Source organism: Crocodylus siamensis, chromosome 10, assembly GCF_052110815.1.
Source record: "Crocodylus siamensis isolate JL-2025a chromosome 10, ASM5211081v1, whole genome shotgun sequence".
Lineage (NCBI taxonomy): Eukaryota > Metazoa > Chordata > Crocodylia > Crocodylidae > Crocodylus > Crocodylus siamensis.
Genome location: NC_143404.1, coordinates 43,366,604 through 43,378,840, shown reverse-complemented (window position 1 = coordinate 43,378,840; position 12,237 = coordinate 43,366,604). Strand labels below are relative to the sequence as shown.

Genomic DNA, 12,237 nt, shown 5'->3' with positions numbered 1-12,237 from the left:
TTTCTGCCACACAAGCTGGGTACTGCTTTGCACCTCCCTCCAGCAGCAACCCCTCCAGCAGCAACTCCTCTCGCTCCTACTGAACCACATCATGCTACTCCTGGCAGGCATGTGGGCCCCATGCAAAGTGCTGCCTGGGGTACTGCTGCACACAACCCCACCCTCCCTGCCTGCCGTCACCCACAGCAGGCTCCCAGGACCTATTGCAGAGTGCTCGGTCCCATGCAGAGAGCTGGGGCTCTGGCTCCAGATCTGGCAGCCAGGAACTGAAGCGCACAAGGAACAACTCCAGTAGAAGCTGCATGCTGGCCGGGGCCCAGGCCAGCAGGTACCAACAGAAGCTCGGCACAGGCTCCCCTGGTGCAAGTGGGCAGGGCATGGCCCCATGTGGAGTGCCACAAGGACAGCTGCAGGCTAGATCCAGTTACCTGGCCTGCAGGCTGTATTTTGCTCACCCCTGTGCTAAATGTTGTCTGTAACAATACTAGACAAAAAAAGATCATGAAGCTTATTTTCAAAGTGGACAGTCTTTTATAATTTAAGTTAACCTATAAAATAAGTTACAAGGGCTAGAAAGCAATGGCTGAAACCACCAGAACAAGATACTTAATTTTTTTTTTTTAAAAAATGAGCCCCCTCAGCTGCCAAATGCCACCAAGTTCCTGGACAAGGGTCCATATTTAAAATCCGAGACAATTTTTCTGGCAAACACCAGACCTAGTGCCTGGACAATTATGAGGTGTTAATTGCTGTAAGAAAAATGTGACAGAAAACTTGAAACCTAACAGACAGCCACCAAGATGGTTTGTATATTAGAAGCAAGACAAGAGTCCTTGATTAAGAGGACTTCTAGTACTTACTTGTTATCTGCAAAGCTGCAGAGATCCAAGACGCATTCTCCTTTCAAAATCTGGGAACAAGTTGGTAAAGAAGTGAGAACACATACAATACAATTTGAAATAATTAGCAAAATCAAAAACCTGTTCAATTTCTAGTGTGCTTACATGACAGTTTAGTTCTAATGCAGATAACAAGGATCAGAAGTATTTTCATTTTCTTAACTTTTGCTTCTACAGATCAAAACAGACCTCAACGGTCTCCTCACTCTTGTATTTTGGTACATTTTATCTCCATAAGACAGGAACTATTACACGGACAAGCCCCACACATATTCTAGAACAGTGGTCTCCAAAGTGGGGTGCGTGCACCCCAGGGGGTGCACAAGATGATCCACTGGGGTGCGGGAAGACGATACTAGAACTTCTATTTATATTATCTCATTCTTTTTTAATTTCTATTTTTTGTGTATGTTTTATAATGTACATAATATATTAGTACAGTAGTACATGTATGTAATTTATAAATAAATAACTATACGTATATTGGGGGTGCGTGATCAAAAATGTCTGGAGACCACTGTTCTAGAGCACCGTTTTATAAAATATTTGTAATATGATTCTCAGTCAAATTCCTGTCCATAATGATAAGGAATACTTCTACAATCCTTCCACTGCAAGGATGTTACACATATAGTCTATGATCTGGATCTGGTCCAAGGACCTGCTTCATCCAGTCTGCCAGTCAAGTGGGTTACAGGAAGTACAGAGCAGGAGGGGGTTCCAACTTGCCACAAAATCCAGGGCCTGAGGGCCCTTATGGACATGGCTGAAATTGGCAGCGGCAGGGTGAGCAAGGGCTGTGCTGATACAGCCTTGCTTGCCCTGTGGCCACTGCTCGCACTATTGCTGCTACCCCTGAAAGAGGAGTCTTGAGGTCTGGATCTAGATCAGGGAAAATATCACTACTTCTCAGAAAGTTTCAACTATGTGTAATTAAAAAACAAAAACAAGCCAACAAAATTCATTCTCATTCTCAACCTTGACAAAATGCATAAGTAAGATCCATGTCAAATCACCAGCATATTAATGTGTCATAAATCCCACCCTTTCCAAGGAAACCTCTACCTTGGGACTCCCCAAGAAGCCTTTTCTGGCCTCCCCCTATTATAGAAGTCTTTGAAGCAAGTCCTGGTATGGCTGCACATGGGCAAGCCTCTGGCTTGAGACCCTGGGGCTCTTCTCTGTCCCTGGCTTACCCAGCGATGTCTAACACCCCCACCTCATCGAGGTCCTTCCTTTTGGTCAGCTCCTGCAAAGGATATTGTTTTCTTGTTCAAACAGTTTTCTTTTCCAATGATACTCGAGTGCTGATTTCCCAAACAGCAGAGCAGACCACTTGGCTCCTACCATACAGTCTTTATTGTGCCATTCCAGTTCCCTCTGTTCTTCCTCAAGACGCTACTCCATCCTCCCTGGGGCTATTTCTTTCTCTCTACTTTCTCCTCCCTAGGTCTACTTTTTTCTCTCCAGCTCTCCCAAAGCCTCCCTCTTTCTCCTCAGGCACAGTCAGCCATCATCACAACCACACAGCTACAAAACTACAGTATTAACCCAAGGAATAACATTCATCCAATTAAATTAAACTTAATGTCATGGGAAACCAATTAGGGAGCAATCCTTGCAACCTGCTGCAAGGCAGAAATTGTTATCTCCCTCTGGGATTAAAAGGCATTTACATGTCCTACTTGTGAAATTATTTATATCAGCACATGCTCACACTGAGCACCACCCTCTCCCCTCCAGTGTCAGTATCCCCCATCCAACCCTCCCCCACAAGAACCGAGAGCTAGAATTCAGCCCACTTTTCCATCACAGTAACCTACTGTCCCCAATCCTTCATTTTGAGGGGGCAGGGGAGGTTATTAGTAGTAGTTGGAAAATAATGCAATTAGAGAAAGGAGGATATGGAACCGTAGAAGACAACAAAGCTTAACATAACAAGAGAAGCAGTAGAAGTAGCAAACAAAAACATAAAAAATGGAAGGAGCAACTGGCCTGGACAATATACCTGCAGAACTATTAAAAAAAGACAATTGACATATTGCAGATTTTGTGCAGTATGATATGGAAAAAGAAAACCTGGGCAACTCAGTGGATAAAAATCAATAATAGTCCCCATCCCAAAGAAGGGGAATCTACATCAATGTACCAACTACTGCACCATTAGCCCCATCAGTCATCCAAGTAAGGTGCTTCTTAGAATAATATTAAACATGCTCAAGCTGCAAATAGAGACTGTATTAGCAGAAGAACAAGCTAGATTCAGATCTGGAAGACGCACTACAGACAGAACTTCAACCTTAGAATCATGTACGGAAAGCACCGTGACCACCAAAAAAACTCCATCATAATTTCATAGACTTTAAAACAGCTTTTGACAAGGTGTGGCAAAGAAGCACTTTGGCTTACTATGAAGATGCATAACATCAGTCCCACATTGATACGTCTTATAGAAGAATTCTACAACAATACAAAGTAGTAGAGTCCTGTTTGACAGCAACATTGTGAATTGGTTTGCAACATCAGTAGGAGTACACCAAGACTGTCTTCCCTCACCATGCTTATTTAAATTTATACCTGGAATAAAATCATGACAGATGCCTTAGAAAACTTCACTGGAACAGCGTCAGTTGGAGGATGAGAAATTAACAACTTTAATTTTGCTGATGACATGGATCTAATAGCTAGAACTGCAAAAGAGCTTAAAGGAAATAACAGAAAGGCTACATAAAGCTACAAAGAGATACGTTCAAGAATAGCCATCACAAATGGACAACTAGCAAACCTGAAGAAAGTCTGGACTAGCAGCAACTTCACAACGAAAATAAAACTCCACCTATTTCAACATCTGTCCATGGCTGCGAGACCTGGACACACACTACAGCACTGGAAAAAGAGAACCGAGACCTCTGAAATGCAGTGCTTCAGAAGACTTCTACACATACCCTACACTGCACATAGAAAAAATGAATCTGTGAAGTCAGCAAATATGAACGCTTCCCTTAAAATGACAAGAATAAACATGCAGTACTAAACATGCAGTAGTTTGGACATGTAACAAGAAGGCCCGGCACCTTACCATCCTGCAGGGTGCTGCGGATGGACGAAGACAACGACCTAGAACAAGCTGGACCACCAGCATCAAAGAATGGACAGGATTAAAACGGACCGATTGTACAAGGATTGCAAAAGACCAGGAACAACGGAGGAACGTTTTTGCAGCAAAGGTGGCCCAATAATCAGCGCAGTCTCGGAACTGACCGACCGATAAAGCAAAGACTATTATGCTGTTTGGGCACTAAATTCTTAAAGCAATATCGGTATATACCTTTCTATCAAAAAGCTTTGAAATATATGGTTTAAAGTAGTGTTCTTTTATTCCTTTAGCTTCTACGAGAAGTCCATCATGTAGTTCACATAGCGTAGCAATGATGCAAGGAGGTTCTGCAGAAGTTTTGACCTCAGTCATGTGAAAGTCAGCTGGTAAACCTGGGAAAAAAAAAAAAACCCAAACAGAGCAGTCGCAATCAATTATATTAAAAATATAGACAAAATAAAAAATTGTGGTGGTTGTGGGTAGGGGTGCACCAATAAAGATTTTGGGGGCTGATACCAATAGCTGATTTTTAAGGAGGCATGTCAGTCCATACTGATCCGATTTCCGATACAGACAATTTTCTTTATATTGGTGTCAATCTGATATCGGACCGATGCATCAGTGCACCACTGGTTGCAGGAGAAAGAGGAAACTAGGAATAAACTGCATGTTTCCAAAATGCAAACCCTACCTTACCTTTGAATGATGGATTTAGCAAATCTCTTCTAGTCGGACAAAGGAGGACATTTGCAAAAATCAGATCCAAGCAGCACAGGAGCAAATGATAGGAATTGACCAAATCATCTCCAATCATACGGAAATTACCTTTAAAAGACAATGTATCTTTTCAAATAAAACCAGTTATTCACTCAAAGGTAGATAATGTAGGCAATTAATGAAGCTGGCTTACCCTTAGTGTAAACAAAGAGTGTCCAGCAGAAGTTGAACAGATCTTTAATGCTGCAAGGCACCGGTCTATTGGGTGGGGAGGGAGGGGGGAAGGGGAAAGGTAAGATTTCAATTTCAGGAAATGGGTTTCTGTTTCCTTAAGGTGGGGGGAAGGGGGCTGACACACATTACCGAAAATCATAATTATCACAATTTTACATTTCATCTCAATTTCATTTTAGAAATCAGGAAGTGGATCTCATTGTATTATTTGGGGGGGGAGGGGGGGAGGGGAGGGAGACTCTCTCCATTTCAGCATTCTTTACTGCCATCACCCTAAGTCTGTGGGGCTTGTAACCCACTCCTTGGAGAAGATGTCAGGTTCTTGTTCTGCTGTGAAGCTCTAAAATACTTCATGATGCTGATGTCACCATTATATCAGAACTCTCCTAGAAATGTCTACAACAGGTCAGTGAAGAGAATCCAAAATGGCATTGATGATTTTTCTAAATGTTTATATGCTTAAATATATTTAGCACTCTTCCAACAAAATTATAAAATAAATATTAACATTAATGCAACACTGTTAAATATAAAAGTAATTTAGATACAGGTAGTGCAACAAACTAATAGGAAAGATATTTCCCAAGCTATATCCTACATAAAAGTTAAGGATATGTTTGCACAAGCAACACCTTACAAAAAGAGTATGTTGGCAAAATATTCAACCTCTTCCCATAAGTGAAAGAAGCTATACCAGCAAAACTTCATTTTTACTGCTAGGTGTGTGTCTATATTAGGGGCTTCTGCCAGCACAGCTGCATTAGGGACATGGTTGTACAAGAAGCCCCTAATAAGCCACGTCTCTATTTCAAGGCTGTAGTCTCACTGTAAGTCTCTTAGTCAGCTTCGCAGTTTGTGGACGCATTTAAGTTGTGCATTAATAATAATGGTAATTTTGGACTTCATTTGAAAGAGAGGAAGGAAAGAGTTCATCTTTTACTGAGTTTATGGTAAGAATGAAGGTAGGGTGGTACCTTAGAGACCAACCTTCTGCCTGGCTTCAGACTAACATAGCTATCCACATCAGTAAAATGAAAAAAAAAATAGTAAAGAAGTATAACAACATTTTTCCATTTGATCTTAATTGTTAGCATCAACAGCTACTTGTAATCTTAGCATAAATCACAAACTTGTATTACATATTTAACCAGGAGGATCATTAAACACTTAAATAGCTACATCCAAAGAAATAACTAGTGGGTTTATAATTTTTTAATGTTTGCCTTTTTAGGTTACTTTAATGCTTTTCATCATTAGAAATTCAGGCAGGTCAGAAACATTTAAACAACCTGGAACACCTTAGGAAGAATGCAATGGGGTTTTTTAAAAATCAAAGACAGGTAATCAGAATGTTGATTTTATGTTTCTTCTAAAGCATGACACCTCAAGCAATACAGCACCTATTTACCACCATGACAGGACACTAGGTTAATGTTGGCTAAAGCCCTGATCCTACACTGAAAGGTATCCAGGATGACCAGACCTGCACCAGTGGTATCAGTGATATTCCACACAGATGCAGAAATTTTTTTATATGAATCTCATTCCAGGATCAGAGTCTCAAAGAGAAAAATGACACCTATGCAAGTAATTTTTCCTGAATTTTGAAGTATAAATCACAACCTCTGCAGACAATTCTGAATGAAGTTTTACTTTCAAGTTAAAGAAATAACACTTTATAATCTACTGCTTATTGGTGTGCTAGGGTGCTCTGCAAGTCTGTCATCTTAAGACCAAAAAGGCTGCTTGGGAAGCAGCCTGCAGGTGTGGCAGGGGCCTGACCAGAAAGGGGCCTGGCTTGAGACATATAAGCCTAGGACCTGAGCTGGTCAAGCAGTCTAGCCCTGGAATCCAGACAGAATAGAGCTCCTGGCAGCAAGGCTTCTAACAGAAGAATGGAGCTTGGGTAAGCTGCACAGAGGCCTTGGAATAGACATGCCTGAAAACACATGTGGGTGAGCCCGCAACCTGGACAGGAGAGATGGCTGTCAGCAGGGTCCGAAAGCCTGAAGGTCTCACTGGCCTAGGAGCAGGGCTAGTGTCTAAGCAGACTGAAGGCCAGGGACTACTGCTAGAGACTGAGTGGGCCAAAGAGCCTGTAGTTGGATAGGGGCCAGAGAAATAGAGGGCTTGGGGTCCAGAGGAGCAGAGTGCGGGGCCAAGGGGCCTGGATCCAGAGGGAAGGGCGAGTGTCATCAGGGCCAGAGAGCTCAGAGGTCTGTAGCCCAGGAGTAGCAGTTGTCAGGGGCCTGGGAGTGGGGCCAGGGGCTGGGTATACTGAAGGTCAGGGACAACAGCCAGAGACCAACTGGGCCAAGGAGCCTGTAGCCCAGGAGGGGCGAGGACTGGGGCTGGGAACCCAAAGCCCAGGAGGGGCGTGACATCAGGAAAAAGTATAATCTGCAAAGCATGGGACTAGATACTGGGGGGAGAGCCCATGTTTAGGCTCACTCTAGCACAGTGCTTCCCAAACTTTTCCTTAGTATGATCCCTCTCCCAACCCACAGCCCCCAACCCCTGTGAACCCACCCACTGATGTTGCGACTCCATTTGGGGTTAATGACCCACAGTCTGGGAACTGCCGCTCTAGGATGTTTAGGCAGCCTCCCTCCTAATAAAACAATGACATCAAAGGTGTGGTGGGTGAGTAAGGAGGGGAGGGCACCCTAAAGTTGGAGCCAGGCACAAATTGCATGGCTGCCTTGGTACACAAACCTGTTACAACTGGTCTTCACACGAGTAAAATAATTTAAAACTCTCACAATACCTCTGCTTCCTGCTCCTTTGTGGTTTAGGCGTCTCTTCATAAGGATTTTGAAATACATCTAAAAATATTGGTTCAAATTTTTTGAAAATCACAGTTGACACCTCAAAGTTTCTCTCCAGCCTTTCCATTCGCTCTCGGAATTCCTGTGACTGATTTGACATATCCATCCATTTTTTCATTTTACTAAAAAACTGAATTAAACTTTAAAAAGACCAAGAATAAAACATTCAATTATATTTTACACATTAATTGGAAAACAAATCAAACAGTTCAGATAACAAGGTTGACTTCACCGAAGAATTTAAGTCTAACATTTACTGCTGAATGACTAATTAATTACAGTAAATAACAAATGTTTACTTTTGATAGTTTCCAATATTGAGCATATTGCAAAAGACAGTTGATCTTTGCTTGTGAATTACATCTCTATCTCTATGAAGAGCAACACTAAAACACCAGAAAACATAGATAAAAGCCAAGAAAGTGTGGTCAAATACTTAGTATACATGATTAGACCACAAAAACCAGAACTCCACCAATATTTAGCCCAGGTCAGATTCACCCCAGCGCCAGGCTAGATACAGAATGCAGGACTCTTCAGTGGGCTCAGTCTGGTCTAAGGCACAGCAGGGTGGATAAAAATCAATGATTTAAAAAAAAAAAAAAAAGTCTGATTTTTAAAAAAAATCAGATTTTTGTATCTAATTTTTTGGTTGAAATGTTTTTGTTAATAAAACTGTATAAAGATATTTTTAATTTCAAAATATGCTGCAGGTCAAAGACATCATCATGGAATAGGGATTATAACTTCTAATGTATAATCTAATTGAGACAATAGATTCTTGTTAAGCTTTTTAGAGAAGTTTTATAAATCAGTCATAATAGGCCATGGATTATATTAGAGGCCTAATCTTGAGGAGTCTCTGGGAACTCCATTATAGATTAGTAACGTTTAAAGAAAAATCTCTCTACTCAATGGGACTCAGTGCTCAGTCTAGAAGATCCCATTAAGCATTTCTGTGATGCTTAGTTTCAATTCTCAAACTATGGATCTGTGTCTCCAGAGAGAACATTCTTGTTAACAGCATATATGGAGATGAGAGAACAGACCTGTTTACCTACCCACCAACCCTCTTGTCTCTGCAAGTTTGTGTATACACAGTCAATCCCTTACCTCTCTCCAGAAGTGCAAAGTTGCAAGAAGTTAAATGAATAAAAAATGTCAAAAAACAAGAATCCACGTTTTATAGAAAACAGTGATTAAATTGAGGCTTCCTGACCAGCAGTTTAAATTGTGATTTAAATCAATTTGACTTAAATCAAATCCACCCTGAAGCACAGAGCGGTAAATCCAGCCAAGGGCATGGGTCAGTGGCAGTACAACAAGCAGTTATGGGCCAAGCAATCACTTACCACAGTGGGCTAAGTGGGGCAAACAGGTGGGTGTTGACACAGTCCTCATTCACTCACTTCCTGCTGAGGGCCACATCCACTGAAGCTCAAGGGCCTTAAATTATTTAGTAGTCAACACCCCCATCCTAGCCATGCTGCCCACACTTCTGTAGCCCAGAGAGCCAGATGGAGTGGCTCTTCAGGCCAGAACTGGCCATGGGCTGTATATCTGACATACAAGATTTAACTTATCCTTACTGCTGAACTGTCAAAAAGAAAGAAAAGGAAGGAACTTATCTGTGCATCTATGATGCTGAGGAAACCTCAAAGAAAAGCATAAAAACGTACCTTAGTTTGGCTGACCGTAATATCCTAGTCAGCGAGACACAATTTCCTTCCATAAGACCACTTCCAACAGTTGGAATTACGCTCTTACGACAAGCGACATATAGAGCACAAGCCAACCAATGGACAATCTCTCCCTGTCAAAAGGCAGTAAACAAACACTTTTTCAGGGCAAAAAAAAAAAAGCTATTTGGCAGCATTTACCTTTTCCATCCATTTTTCAAGATTTTCCAAATTCATTTGCAACAGCAAGAGCCATAAAAATGTTTGGGATTTAGACAGAGAGACTTCAGAGAGAAAGAGAGAGAGAGAGACTTGAGGGACTTAACGGTGGGGGTCTACTACAGACCTCCCAACCAGGGAGAAGAGCTTGACCAGGAATTCTTAGGTCAGCTCACTGAGGCAATGAAGGCTAAAGATGTGGTAGTCATGGGGGACCTGAACTTCCTGGACATCTGCTGGGAAGAACAGTCAGCCAGGTCTGACCGCTCACGTAGGTTCTTGGCCAAAGTGCAGCACCTCCATCTAACCCAGGAGGTGCACAGCCCCACCAGGGGGGTGCCCTGTTGGACGTAGTGCTGGCCACGGGTGATGACCTGGTGAGGGGACTGTGGGTGCTCGACCACCTGGGCGACAGCGATCATCGCCTGCTGGAATTCACCATCCAGTGCAAGGTGGCAAAGGCCTGCAGTAAGGCAGCAGCCCTAGAGTTCAGGAGGGCAAACTTCAACGAGCTAAGGAGGATAGTTGGGGAAGTGCTGAGGTCCCAGAGGGCAGGGGAGCCAGATGTCCAAGGAGAGTGGTCGCTCCTTAAGGAGACGATCCTCCAAGCCCAAAGGAAGGTAATCCCAACAAGGAACAAAGGGAGCAGGAGGGCGCACAAGCCTCCATGGCTCACCAAAAGCATCTGGGAATGTCTCCTTGCTAAAAAGGAGGCGTACTCCCAATGGAAAGAAGGGGTCATCACCAGGGATGACTATTCTGCAGTCGCTCAGGGATGCAGAGGGGCAGTTAGGAAGGCCAAGGCAGAGTTGGAATTAGGACTAGCTTCTCAGATTAAGGACAATAAGAAGTCCTTTTTTAAGTACATAGGGGGCAAAAAGAAGGTCCCAGGTAATGTGGGGCCCTTGCAGGATGCGTTGGGGAATTTGGTTGTCACACCAGACGACAAAGCTAACATGTTTAATGATTTCTTTCCCTCTGTCTTCCTAAGTAGGGACTAGAACAGCCACCTCCCTGCTGGACCCCCCCTCGGGCCGCAGGGGAGGCACACCTGGGCCAAAGGTTAGTGAGGAACTAGTTAGGGAGCTTCTGGAGGGGCTGGACATATGCAAGTCAGCCGGTCCGGATGATCTCCACTTTAGAGTCCTAAAGGAATTGGACGAGGTCATTACAGGACCCCTGGCATGGCTTTAGGAGCACTCGTGGTGCTCTGGTGTGGTGCCGAAGGACTGGAAGAGGGCCAACATGGTTCTCATCTTCAAAAAGGGGAGGAAGGAGGACCCAGGAAATTATAGGCCAGTTAGTCTTACCTCGATCCTAGGCAAGCTGTTTGAGAAAATTATGCTGGCACACATCCATGAGGGGCCAGCAGGGGACTGCATGCTTAGGGGCAACCAACACAGGTTCATCAGTAGCAAGTCCTGTCAGACCAACCTGGTGGCCTTCTACGATCAGACTACCAGATCATTAGATGCAGGGGTAGCAGTGGACATAGTCTTCCTGGACTTCCAGAAGGCATTCAACATTGTCTCTCACCCCGTTCTCATTAAGAAACTGGGGGACTGTGGTGTCGACGCCCACACAGTCAATTGGGTCGCCAACTGGCTGGAGGGCCGCACCCAGAGGGTGGTAGTGGATGGGTCCTTCTCAACTCGGAAGGACGTGGGCAGTGGGTTCCACAGGGCTCGGTCCTCGGGCCCACACTGTTCAACATCTTCATCAGCAATTTGGATGAGGGGGTAAAAAGCACCCTGTTCAAATTTGCTGATGACACTAAGACGTGGGGGAATGTGGGCACACTAGAAGGAAGCATCAGGCTACAATCAGACCTAGACAGGTTACAAGGGTGGGCGGACGAGAACAGGATGGGATTCAACACAGACAAGTGCAAGGTGATGCACCTCAGGAGGAACAACCGGCACCATACCTACAGGTTAGGGAACTCCCCTCTCGTCAGCACAGAGGTGGAAAAGGATCTTGGAGTCATAATTGGCTCCAAGATGAACATGGGTCTGCAGTGTGGGGAGGCAGTCAGGAAGGTCAACCGTACCTTGTCATGCATCCACAGATGCATCTCGAGCAGGTCCCAGGGAGATGATCCTCCCCCTCTATGCGGCACTGGTCAGGCTGCAGTTGGAGTACTGCGTTCAGTTCTGGGCGCCGCACTTCAAGAGGGATGTGGACAGCATGGAGAGGGTCCAGAGGTGGGCCACTCACATGATCAGGGGACAGCAGTGCAGGCCCTATGAGGAGAGGCTACGGGACCTGAACTTGTTCAGCCTCCAAAAGAGAAGGCTGAGGGGAGATCTTGTGGCCTGTTATAAACTAGTCGGGGGGGATCAGCGGGCATTGGGGGAGTCACTATTCCCCCGTGCACTGCCAGGAGTGACCAGGAATAAGGGTCACAAGCTGGCAGAGGGCAGGTTTAGGCTAGATATCAGGAAGCGCTACTTCACGGTCAGGGTGGCTAGGATCTGGACCCAACTTCCAAGAGAAGTGGTGCTAGCTCCTAACCTAGAGGTTTTTAAGAGGAGGTTGGATGAACATCTTGCTGGGGTCGTCTG

At 44.2% G+C, this 12,237-nt stretch overlaps 1 protein-coding gene across 6 annotated transcripts in view; it reads right to left on the bottom strand.

Moving 5' to 3' along the window:
- RBL1 (RB transcriptional corepressor like 1) overlaps nucleotides 1-12,237 on the bottom strand; it is an 83,943-nt gene that overhangs the window by 58,313 nt on the left and 13,393 nt on the right. For 4 of the 6 annotated variants that reach the window (XR_016444380.1, XM_090064174.1, XM_090064172.1 and 1 more), the window contains exons 2-7: nucleotides 9,455-9,588; nucleotides 7,715-7,915; nucleotides 4,907-4,971; nucleotides 4,693-4,821; nucleotides 4,228-4,388; nucleotides 861-910 (exon numbers count right to left, since the gene is read on the bottom strand). Coding sequence is in view for 5 of the 6 variants with exons in the window: in XM_090064174.1 (XP_089920300.1) it covers nucleotides 861-910; nucleotides 4,228-4,388; nucleotides 4,693-4,821; nucleotides 4,907-4,971; nucleotides 7,715-7,915; nucleotides 9,455-9,588 (740 nt within the window). In the remaining variant the exon portion in view is untranslated. Of the gene's footprint in view, nucleotides 1-860; nucleotides 911-4,227; nucleotides 4,389-4,692; nucleotides 4,822-4,906; nucleotides 4,972-7,714; nucleotides 9,589-12,237 lie in introns of those variants that run through there. The other 2 variants (XM_090064175.1, XM_090064176.1) reach the window with 2 other exon arrangements.